This window comes from Pogonomyrmex barbatus, unplaced genomic scaffold (assembly GCF_055798465.1).
Source record: "Pogonomyrmex barbatus isolate J1 unplaced genomic scaffold, ASM5579846v1 scaffold3, whole genome shotgun sequence".
Taxonomy (NCBI): Eukaryota; Metazoa; Arthropoda; class Insecta; order Hymenoptera; family Formicidae; genus Pogonomyrmex; species Pogonomyrmex barbatus.
Genome location: NW_028297127.1, coordinates 18,641,765 through 18,657,063, shown reverse-complemented (window position 1 = coordinate 18,657,063; position 15,299 = coordinate 18,641,765). Strand labels below are relative to the sequence as shown.

The window sequence follows — 15,299 nt, the reverse complement described above, 5'->3', positions numbered from 1 at the left end:
AAATAAACTTAAAAAATTGGTTTTGTTTAAAAAAACACTATTTTGTTATAAAATTATACATTTATTTAAAATAAACTGTTAGAAAAAACTATATTATAATTGCAAAGTTTTAAAATAGATAGAGATGTTGATTTCAATTAGAAAATAAATCACAGATAAACAATGAAAAGAACAAAATTACAAAATCTATTTTTAGATTTTTAAATTTTTTAATTAAACTTAAATTATTATCGAAGAATTACTTTAATATGAAAATCTCAAAAGTAGTTATATTTATGCTTAGAGGACCTCAGTAACATAAAATATTATGCTATTGTTTAATTTTACATTATTCGAAATGTATAGTCGATATATATATATATATATATAGTTGAATAAAATAACAAAAAAGAATACTCAAGGAATCATACATTCATGTAATAATATGCTTAAATTTCAAAAGAATGAAGAAGTATGTGTAATTGAATATTAAAATATACTTCGAAATGTTCGAAAGTAAAAATGTCTTATAAAAATACAAATGGCTATTGTGTACTGGCTATTGTTATTATTGTTATTATATTAGCACCATTGCATAACGGCAAGCTACTAAATGAATGATTAAGTAATTACTAGAATTCATCACTTAATAACAGATATTACAGAGAATGGTCATAATAGCTACATGGTTCATAATACCACTTTTTTCTCTATATAATTCTCTCAGAAGCCAAAATGATCAGATCCTCTTTTTGACTTTTTCAATTGTCAGAACATGAATTTTAGAGAGAGAGAGAGAGAGAGAGAGAGAGAGAGAGAGAGAGAGAGAGAGAGAGAGAGAGAGAGAGAGAGAGAGAGTAAAAGTAAAAATAGATTTTAATAAATATATTCGTTACTTTGTCTGATTTTCCTTATGTTACGCTTGTATTTAACATTTTATATATAGATGTGGTTGCGTTTTATCATACTTATCATGTGTCTGTATATTATAATGCTGGTCCGATCCTGACATCGATTACGACATCGAACGTATTAAAGAATCGAGAAGAAGAAAAGAGGAGAAATTGCATTTCTTCTCTTTTCTTTCTTCACTTCGATTCTCGACGTCAATCGAGATTAAATCAAGTCAGTCAAATCAAGTGGCAGTTGACAATCGCGATTTTTGATAGGCAAAGATCTCTCTCTTTCCTTAAAATTATATAAATAGCGTTCGCGTTGAGGACCGCCGCGTCGTCGTAACGCGAATTTCCTTTACTTGGATTAGCGATTCGTAGAAGATCCGAAATAAATTCCGGGCGTAGATTTCCATTATAATTTCCAATTGAAATTGTGGACTCCCGCGGACTCCCGCGGACTCGGCCGGCACGTCTCCCGTTGCATACAAAATTACTTCCAACGCGGACTCCGACGTATCGCGCCGGCGTTGTGTTCCGTGGAACTGCACAGAATGCGCCGTGGATTACTGAGCTAATTACTGTCGTAGTTACTCACACTGTGCGTCGTAGCTACCCCGTGGAATAATTAATGTTGATAATAGATATATGCCGCGTATTATAAATTGCGTTATACAATATCATGTGCGTCACAGCGGTGCCGATATTAATTCGTCGTTAGGGGGATTGGAGATAATCAAGGAGTGACAAGTATGTAATTAATAGTGGTACGAAACAATATTGAATTGAATCGGCATTGCAGCCTTATCAATTTTATTCTTAACATACGCGATGTAATAAATTATTTACTCAAAATACTTAATAGCGATAAATATGATAATTATGAAAAACAATTATATGCAATTATATGCAAAACATTTATCATGCATACGTGTAGTGCGTCTAATGCAATTTTTATAGAAACTTAAGAAACTTTTAAAACATCATCAACTGAATTGAAAATTATTTAGATAATAGAAATTCCAACTACAATCACATTTAACTTAATTATATTTGAATCAATAAAGGTTGCATCAAGAAAGCTTTATTTAATATCCTAATTAAGTGGCTGTAAATAAAAATTGATACGATAATGGTAGACTAAAATGCAATCTATTTTTTCTATCTTCTTATATTCTCTCAAATGAATAAATAAATATTTGACACTTATACTTTATTAAAAACAAAGAATGCGTTTAATAAATGCTCAGCGAATGCAATGCTCAGAATAGGATTAGTTGATAAGGATAAAAAGAGCTTAACGTTTGATCTACTTGTATCTTTTAACAAGGAAATATTTATTTCATTGAGAGCTATCTCTCTGAGTAATTTGAAATTAGTATAATTTATAAATTAGTATAATATATAATTAATCGATAAATACAGAACTATTAAATGTATTATTTACATATATATATTTACATGAATATAATACATGTAATACATGTAATACATGTATTTAGTATATGTACTAAATCTTATCTAGCATTTATTATTTTAAAATAATATAATATAATAATATATAATAAATAATATAATAATATATTAATAAAATGAGAAAAAAGCCTCTACATCTGCGGGAAATTTTTTAAGTACTGCCTCTTTTAGAAGTTCATTTTTGAAGTAATTTTATAAAGAAAAGCTTATATAAATATATGGTCTTAAGAACTAAGAAAAAACTATGTTATAGAATTTTTAACATTTAGTATCTTTGAAACAGAGTTTCTGAGACTATATATGTTCATATGAACTTTTCTTTATAGAATGACCTCAAAAATTCATATGAACTTTTCTTTATAGAATGACCTCAAAAATTAATTCACAAAATATTAGACTTTGCTTAAGAAATACCCTGAATATTAATAAATAATAATAAATAACATATTTCAAAACAAATGTGTTTTATTAATAAATCAATTTTAAAATTAATAAAAGCAAAACGTATATTGTACATTACTGGTGAAAGTAGGTCAGAATACGTAAAAGTAGGTTACAATACGTAAAACATATTAATCGTTCGTCATAATAAAGTATGTCACGGCATGTTTTAAAGTATTGGAATAAAACTTTTGTTGACATACATCCAAGTAGCCTTCAGTAGCTGTTTCAGAACTTTAATTCAAGAGAAAAAATTTAGTTAGCAGAATACTTATTCTAATCAAATGCCGTATATTTAATAAGCAAGACAATTCTCTGTACAATTGACAAACAAGATAATTCTCTCAAGAAAAAGACCAAATATTAAAGATAGTCCGATAAAATAGTCATCATATTTATCATAATGCATATATATTTTTTACAAAACATTTTTTTTTATAATTATATTTTCTTATAAATTATATAAAATATGCATCGATCTCCTTTCGCGCGATTATATAAGATACGAATTTCTTTGGCTAATTTTCTTGTGTTATGGATCCAAGTGATATAACGTTACCCTATTGTGTGATTTACGTGCGCATTATAACGCGGGCACTCGTTCGCGGCTAATTAACCCATGGCCAGTGTTTTGTTTTGTCGAGTCTGCGTCTCTGGTCTGAAAGACCATCGCGATTTCTCTTTTCACGCGAAATAAAGGCGTCTATTGTGAACGGTTTGTGCTTTCACCTATTCGCCAACTTACAAAAGATGCTTGGTCCTTGCGTTTGTTTCTGAAAATGTATTTTGTATCGCCATTACCGGAACGCCTGCGTATTTTTGTTTTTGATTTACGCATCGCTGCTATTAGTAACAAAAAAAATGAAAGAAAGAACATCACACATCAAACATCACACGCGAAATCTCGCTTCAAAAAAAACAAACATTTCTTTACATCTCATCTGTATTAGAATGCATATTTTATACAAATTATGTGAAATTAATTCTTAATTGCACATTTTCTCTAGACATGATTAATTCCCTACGGATGCAGAATGTGGGACACAGCAGAGATAATTAGAAAATCTTTCTGACTACAAGAGAAATTTATCTTTTCGTAAATTTGTTCTTATATGCAGAGCAAATACAAAGACGTTTCTATTAACTGTTTCGAGATATAAATAGGAAATAATAGAGGAATAATGAAGCAAAGTTACCATTAGTAGAATACATTATTCGTGAAAAGATAATTCTCATTCGTTTTAAACTTATATTAAATAAATAAATAATTTATAATATGAAGTGAAAAGTTTTTTACAGACGGTGCAACGTACGGATATATTTGACCTTCGGGAACCTTGGAGACAAATGGGTTGGAAAGATCAAGAATATGGTATTTCGCTGAGAATAGCATCGTACTTCTCCCACGCCTGTCTCTAACTTGGAATAGATTTATTCTCCGCTATCGATCGTGTATATTATCTTTTATTTCGTATCTCGAATACGGAGTTATAGGGTCACTCTCGCTGATTAAACTTCCGCGGTTAATTAACCACAGGCCGATATTTGCTCCGGTTTTGCGCCAATCCTGGGAAGACCGTGATGATGTTTCCTCTCAAATAGAAGCATAGTGACCCGACGTTAAACGGAGTTATTCCCCATACTCGTCAAACCGCAAATACGAGCTACTCGGCCAGGATGGTTAACGCCGTAAATATCGTCATGTCTCGCTTGTGTGACCGATCGACGCCTGCTTTTTGCTCTTTTATATTTTCGCCCGTATACCCTTCCCTAACAAATTTATCTTGGCAGCGAGAAAAAAATTGCCGCACAATATTAACAGGCTATAATATCGCGATATTTTTATTACATATTAAACTATTTTTTCCGAATAAAGCTCAAAATATCAAGATACAGTTTTACGGATTTTTTTAATATTTATCGTTTCTCCGCAAAAGAAGATTAAAGCTATTTCTTCAGCAGAGATAGAGTATTTTAATTCGAATTTTCTGAAAATTTTCTGAAAAGGATTCACCGAAGGTTTTATTTATAATGCATGTAGCTGTGTTTTACTGGCTGTTTTTGCATGAGTCGCAACTTCGCGACCGAACTGACTGCGTTCTTGACTAACAATGACGGAGCTTAACTTATCCACCAGAGCCAATAGTATTGATTGCGGAAACTGAATAGCTCTTGGGTCTGTGAATAAGATTCTGCACAAACTTTGTCAATTAAATCGAAGTGCATTCAAACATTTACAGAATACGTGCATTGATTGCGGAATTTAATGACTTCCGGCTCATATATTTATAAGAAGCTTTCAATGTTTCAACTTGTTTCAGAATATTTGCAACGTAGATTATAAAGTATTGCTAGTGTTAAACAGGGAGGATTTATTAAAAAAAAAAAAATATATATATATATATATATATACACACACACACACACACACACACACACACACACACACACACACACACACACACAAATATATACTTTATATGTATATAATTATTTATATAATTTATGTAATATTATATATATAATATTTGTTTATACTATAATTATTGTTTTTAACCTTTATAAAAATATAATGTAAGTGAACATTAACAAATCGCAAAGAAACGATATATAACCAGTATATCGAAATAATTTGAAGCATTCACTGATTCGCGTAGCATGTTCATAAAAATAACACGATGCTTCGGATGCATGATCCAGAATCTACGTGGGAATCGTGATTTGGGTCAGAGAGTGCATTTCAGCATTTACGGCCTACGTGCATCGGTTGTAAAGACGCTCTCAAAACCTAATGACAAACAGCTGGCACAACCCAGCGAGGATTTAATGTTCCGATCCCCTCGTAGCGAGAACCGTTTAATAAGAATTCTCACTAGCTCATACATTTTTCATGATAAAACGAAACGGCTCTATCAACTAAAAGGATGAAGATGGATAAATATTATTCATCTAATGCGGATTATTATCTCCCTCTTTACTTTATAAATAGCGACGAGAAAAATGCATTATTTTGCATCTTGCAAGAAACTAGATTTATCTTCCCATCGCGCAGCAGAACATTTTTAGTCCTCGCATTCATCAAGAATGTTTCTGCAAAATTACGTAGTACTTATTTTTGCGGTTCGTGGATCGAAAAGAAACACGCTTGAGCATCAGCATAGAATATGTATTTGTACATATATATTTGTAAAAGCGGCTTTAAAAATTCAGCAAGCGAGTGACACAAAGTTAATTTTATTGCTACTGTTATGACTAAAATGAAGTTGTTTCAGACCGAGCAGCTTTCTACGAATTTATTTTGTCGATATTTATTTTCCATCGTTTCTCTCCAATATTAATACAGTGAATTAATACAGTGAGTTTTTTTTTTTACGATGCTGTACATCTATCTACTTTAATAACATTGTGCTATCCTTTTTTCATACATTTCGATCTTTTTTGCTTTAATTTTCTCTTTTACATTTATAGCTGAGATATTTTTGGATAAATTATCACATTATTTACATAAACTTGGGCGATATATATGTAAATACAGACTTGCGTTAATGCCATGATAATTCATAAAAAAATGTCAGTTAAAAATATAAAAGAGAAGATTGAAATAAAAAAAATTGTGTGTATGTATGTGCTAAAAGAAAACTTAATCAGTGTTCGAAATAGCCATGTTTATATAAAAATTGGATAAACTATTCGTGTTTACGGTGCTTTTATCGCACACCAGTCGGCTACTGTAAAGCCGTCGACGTCGCTTCGTCAGAATCCTCGCGACATTGTGGCCCGTTTGTACGCGGTATAATTGGTACAAAAGCGCAAATAAGAAGTTACGAGCAATTCTCACGTCTAGTCGAGAGAAGACAAAGGTCGCAATATATAAATGCAAACACCCATTTACGAGTTGATGACAATTAGTTGGGACAAGAGGAAACGGGAGGGCTGGATCGCCGCGAGGCTTCGTCGTCGTCGAGTTCGAAAGTTCGTTTTAATGCATCATCTTCTACAACACAGGAAAGGATGCCCATCTTTAACAAGATTGCGATCTCGTATCGTCGCGTTAAGCCAATTTACCTCCAGTGCTGCGCGGCATTTAGATAATTTATCGCGACACTGAGTCTTCCACCCTTTCCTCCCTTCCTTTCTTCCTCCCTTCCTCCCTCCCTCTCTCCCTCTCACGCCCCGCGCATCGTGCGCGAAGCTCGCGGAATTTCTCGAATGAGGCAACCATCTTAAATTCTGCAATATTCATTAAAGATTTTGTGGGATTTCCCGGCGTACAGCAGCAGATCAAAATAACCCGAGAATGGATGGAATAGCGTGTTAATCGGCTCGGCAATAACTAACCAGTAGTTACAACGATCTGTCATTAGAGTAACGCGTCACAACGCAATAATCTCCCTACAAATAAGTACTACGTAATTTTGCAGAAACATTCTTGATGAATGCGAGGACGAAAAATTTTCTGCTGCGCGATGAGAAGATAAATCTAGTTTCTTGCAAGATGCAAAATAATGCATTTTTCTCGTCGCTATTTATAAAGTAAAGAGGGAGATAATATTTATAGGCATAATTGTATCTCGTCCGAGTGTCGAATTTAACCGAATAGTTCATACATCGGGAGATGTATTATTATTAATTTGTCATTAACATGAGACACACGTCCGTCGAGACTCTCCGTCCGCAGTGCTTCTCCATTGCAATGGGGTCAAAAATCTCGGGGTCAAAAGCCAATGCTATCATGCAGCTCGTAAAGATTTCATCTCATTATCACGCATCCGTAATAATTAATCCTCTATTTCGAGTTGCGAGCGAGAGTGAAATAGATACGAGTTGGTGTCGCGATGTTATTCCAAGCTCTGCTATAACGAAATACAGACGCGTCAAGTGCGTGTAATTCAACAAGGTTTTTTACGTCGGATATGAGAGGAATATTATAATTCGCGTGAGAGTTGTTGCCATGCGAATTAAAAAGCTCACGCAATGTTGAGCGAAGAAACTAATTTTTATTTCTACATTTGTCCTTCCCAAGTTTACTTTGTTGAAATTATTTAACTTTCAAGCCGTTTGATCCTTTGTAATCCTATCAAGTTGGCCTCGCCATAATTACTTTACGATAGCTTTTTTAAATTTCCAATGTTTGAATCAAAGTACGATTATAATCAAAGAACTATAATATTGCGTATCCTTTAAAAATTTATTCAATTTTTAAAAAAATGATCTATAAAAATTGATATAATAAAAAAAGATTTTTTATTCAGTTTGGGTACCCATTTAAATGAAACTGAAGGCAAAATACTTGATTTTCATGTTTTGAGCTAATTGAGCTAAGAAGAGTTAAATGGCTTCGTGGTTGAATCTTATTTTATAATTAGCAAAGTGGACAGCGATTTCGCGATAAGTCATATAGGCTCGTATAAATGCTTACTAAGTATACGGTATGGACATCACACTACTTTATCGCGAGCAGACTCGACGACGTCGCGGCGCCTACGTTGACGATCGCATTTGTCCCGGGCCGAGCATTATGTCACCGTTTGTCATTAATAATATCGCGAGCCGCCTTGACCCGGCCTATCGGTGTATCATCGCGAGAGTGCCCAGCGTGATATAATCCCGTCGTAAATTTGCCAAACGCGACAACAGAAAAAAAAAAGAAGAAAAAAAGAGAGAGAGAGAGAGAATGAACGGTAGCTCGCGCGCGCGCGCGCGTGCGGATCCTTCTTCCTGTCTCCCGAATATCAAAATTCATGGTGCGCGCGGACCACCAGATTTGCAACATTCATCGGCGATACGTGTCTCTTCCGAAACGCGGCGCATGCACACTTTTACCGTAATTTACGGCGCGCGAGGCCGTCGCCCCATATGTTCCCGGGGCTGTGAATTACGGGCAGCGCGCAACGCGCGCGTTTCGCTACCGACACGCCGAATACACGTGGCATTTCGCGTTGGATCCGGGTGTGCGACGGTGCCGCGCGGTAATGGAGTCCATATCTTCAAAATTTAACTTGAAAGCTTAGTATTTCGCGGAACAGAAGGGACGCCCGTATAGCGGTTTATCATGCACGCGACGGACTCGTCGTTCCTCGCATGCTCCGACTCTGTGTGTGTGTGTGTGTGTGTGTGTGTGTGTGTGTGTGCGCGCGTGTGCGTGCGTATGTATGTGTGCGTGTGTATACGCGCGCGCATGCCATCCGCGGTCAGCCAGAAGGCCAGAGCTGTACCGATTTCATGGCGTGGCGTCTCTCTTGATCGTCTCGACGGAAATCGCTCTATTCTGTCGTATAAAGCGTCACGTAGAATACATTTGACGCGGAAACGTCGTTCAGCTTGTAGCTGAATGCGTTGCACGCACGATTGTTTCTCAATTTATACTCTGTCTCTTTCTCTACCATCGCGTCAGAAATAAATCGCGACACCTTCCACTCAAACGAAAATTTGTTTGAGTGAAAACTCAAACGACCCCGTTGAATTTGACATAGGGTGATTGTGTCTATCCCCATTAATGTGCCTTTTAAATAAGCCAGAAACTAAAGAAAACTAGTACAAATAAATAGAAAAGTATTTTTTTTTATTAAACTATTAATGTCTATCAAAGATGATATTCTATTTTTTTTAATTATTAAAATAAACATTTTTTGAAAGATACATATTATGATTTGGAGAAATTTATTCAAATATCTTATTAAAAACCGTAAGAAACATTTACTTAACAGAACAATAAATTGATTATTAACATAATTTACATCATATAGAATGTAAATTATATTACAAATTGATTTAGTGTAACGATAAAATAGCGAAGTAAGTACTTTTGAAACGTTTTACGTTATTTTATGTATAAGTCCAGTAATGTCGCAAGAATTTAAAGTTTGTTCCTATATATTATTAATGTGCTCTTGCTCTCTTGTATTCAGCCGATATAGTATTAATGTGCTCTTGCTCTCTTGTATTCAGCCGATTAATTTAATTTTGTTCTTGGTCTCGAGATACGAAAGCATTGTATTATGAATTAAAGTTGTATATTTGAAATAATGATTTAAAATAATGATGTATGCAATATTAATTTAAACAATTAGCTTACATTGTTTACTTGTTTCAGTCAAAAGAACACACTACATTATCAAAAGAAAATTTTATTTTCAATTAACAGAAAAAGATTCTCGGTATTAACAATGTACAATAATAAGGCTAATGAGAATCGGCGCTGTAAACGGGTAAATTATATGTTTAATCTTAACTACATTTATTAAAAGAAAGTCCTAAACGTTTCGACTCGAATTTGAATCATCCTCAGTGGTAAAACTACAGCAAAGATATATCTCCGAGTCCCAAAAATTTTATTTTCGTTTCATTTTTAAATATAATATATTATAAAATAATTTACAACTTTATTTATATGAGCTTGTATTATATCTAGCTAATTATTTGCTTGTGGAGTTTACTTGCTATTAACTGATGTGAATATAGTGAATAGGTTAAGATCCATTAATCGCGGGCACATAAATGCGGACAAGCACACAAATTGGAGTCGCATTATTGGCTATCGCTTTTTGGAGGGGCACACTAATCGGGACAAACAAATTTTCATTTTTAAACATAAAATTCTTTCATTAAAACATAAAATATTTTAACATATTAAAAAAATATTATAAGAAAAAGAAGTAGTTGAAAAATATTAATATCAAGCAGACAAAATTAAAACTACAGTATTTAATAATTAATTAAAGTTATTACTGCTTATTAGCAATTTTGGCTTAAAGGCAATAATAAGAACAATTCTTCTACGTTTCGCAAGTAGACGCGTCGACAAACGATCGTCAGCCGCCTATGAGACGTAATTTAGAACGTAATATTTTGTATTTAATCACGACAGCAATCGTGAGAGATCCACTATTTCTCCGCGACCGGTGACATGCATATATCAAAAGTCCACGAAAACGCGTTTGTTCCAAGCCGAGATGTGCCCCTCGCTCTCTCTCTCAGTATATCCGCATAATAAATCTTCCGGCCGACCGAGTTTCTCGTAATCCAATTAAGATTTTCACGACTCTGTCCTCATCCTTTCACATCAATTATCCTGGCGACTCTGGCGGACCTAAAATTGCGGGTGATTCGCCGCTAAAAGTCGTCGCGGAGCGCCGTGCGCGCGGATTTTCCGTTGACAACGTGGAGCCGGCGAGGATCGCTTTTTGCTGAAAGAGCCTTGGGCTTCTTCCTCAGTCGTAGCCCTCGTTAGAAAGGGGTTAAATCGCGCTATATATACACACACGGGAGGGTGGCCAACGGCGGCGGGTGATCGATCGTTAAAGGACTGATGAGGCTCGTCGTTCACTTTCACGCGCACGCACGTTGCCATGCATACACACGTGCACGTCTACATGCAACAGATCGTCACGTATGCTTCATCCACGCAATCCACGTGCGCAAAACGTGGAAACAACAGGAACATTCGCATTTGAAAAAAAGTGAACTGTGTTCTGAAGCGGAATACTGGGAAGTGAAGGGATACTGACGCCAAACAAACGTACTTTTTTTGTCGGGACAAGGATGTTAGGCAATTTTAGAAAATATTTTGTTTCGGCATACACAACATGTAGAGTGTTGTAAATCTCTGGTTTAAAAATATGTTTGTTTACTAGAATATTGCTCGCGTGCGTTCGTCAGAATTAAAATCGCCTGGTCCGAATTTTTTAATTACGATTTCATTATTCTACAGATGTTTATGTGCGTAAATATGAGAGAATTCAGTAAGGAGAATAAATACTTTCAATCAGAATGGCGACATTTCTAATTTAGGAATGGATTTTCTTTTCCTCGCGTGACTCGGAGAATTCCGCTCCAAAGTTCGTATTTTCTCTCGAGCACAGACTTTCTGACTGATTTTAGAGTCGATCCTCTAGTGAAATTATGATTGATGTACCTAATCTTTCTTCTTTGCAATGCCAGCAATTTCAATATCAAATATCTCGATATTTGTAGGTGTTTGATAAAAATTTCTCGAAAATCCATTTCAAGATAATTAAGGAAGAGATAGTTGGGATATGAGTACGATTTGCTAGATTTATAAAATCTGTTCAGATTGGAGCGAGTTTTTCAATTTTATTCGTTCGAGGATCGTTTTACCGCTATTTGCTCGGAGAAGATAGTTAAGAGACTTCCGAGACGATCGCGACGGGTTTATATTGATTAAGGTAGTTCGCTCCGTACGGAATACATTGCTTATACTTGCCTTCGGTGACGAAGACGAAGATCGATGCCGGCTTGGTGTTGGAGGCGCTGCACGTGTAATTGCCCGTGTCCGTCTCCACTGCCTGGCGAATCGTCAACCGACTCTGAGTTGGTCCTGGATCGGTTTGTACGGTCACGCTGCCGCGCGTGGTGTCGTAGTTTATCATCCGGTTATTGTGATACCAGAACACGTATTGCGGCGGCGTCGGGCTCTGGAGCAGATAGAAGAAAAATGGCGCCGGTTGACAAGCATGAGATTTAACGTGCGGATTTTTCCCAGTACAAAGGCGACGACCGGAGAATCGTCGGGCCTGCGGCCCGTGACATTCGTTATGAGGATTTCTTTTAGCGGGATAACGCGTCTTTGTACTGGGCATCATGAGCGCCGACAGGATTTTCGCTTTGCGGTTTTCATAGTACTTTTGTTAGCTTATTTTGGACAATTCCATAAGACTTGGTTTCATTTTGATTTAATTTCAACGTTCATCATAAGATCTACGCTTGACATTTGATAATGTAATTAACATTATATTATTTTGTAATATTTTTTTGCACATCTCGTGTTTTTTATTTTTTTCTTTCATTTGAAAACAAAATGAAAACATGTAATGTTTTTCCGACGTCCATACTGTCAACATCCGAAAAAAAATTACATTACTAAGATATCGTATTATATTCATTGAGAATTAAAGATTTTTTTGAAATTTTATAAAGTGTTTCAAAATTAGTATATTCTTAAATATTTAATGAGTAAACAATATATGTGTATATAAATAAACGAAAAATAAAAGTTTTGACAAAATAATTTTGAAGGATATATATTGAAAAAAAATTTATATTTTAATTAATACCAAACTATGTGAAAAATTTAATATTAATATATTAATAAGAGATGACAGCACAAAGTGCCCGTCCAATTAAATTTTAATTGAAAAACCCTGTCGATATCCTGTGAACTATCTAAAAGAAACAATTTTACTTTATCATACAACGGGTTTCGAGACACCCTGTATCTGACACGCTTGTACATTTATGCAAGCACATCAGATACATTTTGAAGTAATTAAACGTCAACTTGCAAGAGTTTAATATTTGCTTTTGCGAGCACTGGCTAAGTGTACGAGGGAATTTGGTTGCAAAAACGTGAGTTTACATAATAGGTGGGGTTTCGTTGAATGAGCGTGCGGAATTCAGCTGTAGCTGCGAGCGATGAGGCCCATCAACCGTTTATTATAACGCCGGATACACGTTTACAACCGCCCTGTCGTGTCATAGAATACAGGAATGTTAGGTGCGTGAAACGGTGTGTTGTTAAGGCCGAATACTCGCAAACTTCCACAACGTCGTCAGGAAATTTGCAATATGCTGAGCAATAACAAAACCACATAAAAGACGCGGAGAATAAAGGTAGCCCTCTAAGTACTCTCTTCAACATATCTTATTTGTTCGCCAACATCGTTACGCTTTACAGACTTGTTATTTAAAAAAATGTTTCATGTGCAACAATTTCAGAGATGCACATTTGTGAGTGCATCGTTGAGAAATACATTTATATACTGTTATATACTGTTATATATTTTTTCTTATTTAGAATTTAAACGAAGAAGAGCATCGCGTATACATACGTAACATGGAAAAAGTAACCGATGTAATCTCCGTAAATTGTGTGAGCGATACAAATTTATTTAACGCAACGGTTAGCGGTAAGCTCGTTTCGTTTCGTTACGAGCTGGATTTACGCTATACGATATACTGCTACCAGATTCGGCCTTATAGCGTATAAATTTCCGCCCAATGTAGCCGCGGGATCAGACACGCGGGATACTGCTCGTCATCCGTTTATTGTAACGTCGGATGCGCCCATATTGTGGCGGCGGCGTCGAGCCGCAAAGCGGGCGAAGAATAGACGCGCGAAACCGTAGCGGCGCACGCAGAGGGAGAGCGCGGGATACCCGAGGAGGATTTTCAGCTTCGTGGGTTCCGTCCGGCAAAGCAAGTGCGAGTCAGAGGCTACGCATTCCTCTGAATGCTGAATACTTGTTCTTGTTTAACGTTTCTCAAACCAAACGAAATGAACGCTCGCCGCTACGTGATTCCCCTAGCGTCCGCACGTGAGGGAGGTATGTCTGTCGAAAAAATGATCGTTGCCTCTCGCGTTATTGTACGCCGTTACGTAGTCAATGGTAAACAAGATACATTTGGTGTACAAAAACATAGAAATCGAAATAGTTTCGAAAAAACGACACGGGAATGTACGTCATGAATAAACATAAAGTTGTAACTGTAGTTTCGGATGTACTGTAGTTTCGCTTTATAAACTCGAAATTGTGACAAGTAGGACGTATTTAATTAGTAGTTATTTTTCTTGCTTAGTTAAAATTGCTATTTAGTTTAGATTTTTAATTTTAATTTAGATTAATAATACAAATTATTTATGCATAAGTTGTTGCGTTTATCAATATTTTCCTTGTGATTCGTAGAGTCATAACTTTCCATTTCGTTTTTTTCAATTAAACGTAATGTATTTAAAAATTCCTCTTTTCCTCTTGCAAGATATTCCAGCAAATTATCGTATAATTAACTCAGCTATATGTTGCGAGCTTTTTGAAATATTATCGTCGATTTTATGCCGCTAGAGGCAAATAAATCCCTCTAGAGGTGCTGTTCATGCAATTCACTTTTAGGGATTCATATAAATTATCCCATTGTTCTCGCGAGACGACAAAGTGGAGTTTCAACAAGGCAATGCGCGTTACACGGCAGAAGAAAGCGAATTGTATCAAACAAGTAGTACAAACTATTAACACCACGCTAATTATGCCACTACTTATCCCGGTAGCGGTATGCATAAAGTGCATGCATAATGTAAGACAAGCGATAGTTCCGTCATATGAATGCGAATTACGATGTCAATAAAAACAAACGCAAACATCTGAGATTGAGCAGGTTCACTTTTGCATAAATTTGCATAATACCGCAATGATATTACAAGTATAATTTGTAAACATTATGAAATGATTTATTAATGCTATATTGATTATGAATAAGCCTGTATAAATATATGAAATATATGAATTGCGCGTGATAGATGAGATTAATGTATGCGTGTGGATAATAATCAATAGATTTCGCAGCCCAGTTTTGTTGGGTTTATAGAATATTGTACAAATTCAAATAAGTTTAATTTAATCAATACGGCTTTATCCGCATGTCTGAAAACAGATGTTGATTGTTATTTTCAAACGTTGAATGGACTTATATGTGCCAGCGTAATAATTGTATCACGTT

The 15,299-nt window shown here is 35.3% G+C and overlaps 1 protein-coding gene across 1 annotated transcript in view; it reads right to left on the bottom strand.

Annotated features, from left to right (window-relative positions):
* Positions 1–15,299, bottom strand: part of dpr12 (defective proboscis extension response 12) — a 256,462-nt gene that overhangs the window by 14,116 nt on the left and 227,047 nt on the right. The window contains exon 6 of the mRNA XM_089079259.1: positions 12,013–12,223. Within this exon, the coding sequence (XP_088935385.1) occupies positions 12,013–12,223 (211 nt within the window). The remainder of the gene's footprint in view (positions 1–12,012; positions 12,224–15,299) is intronic.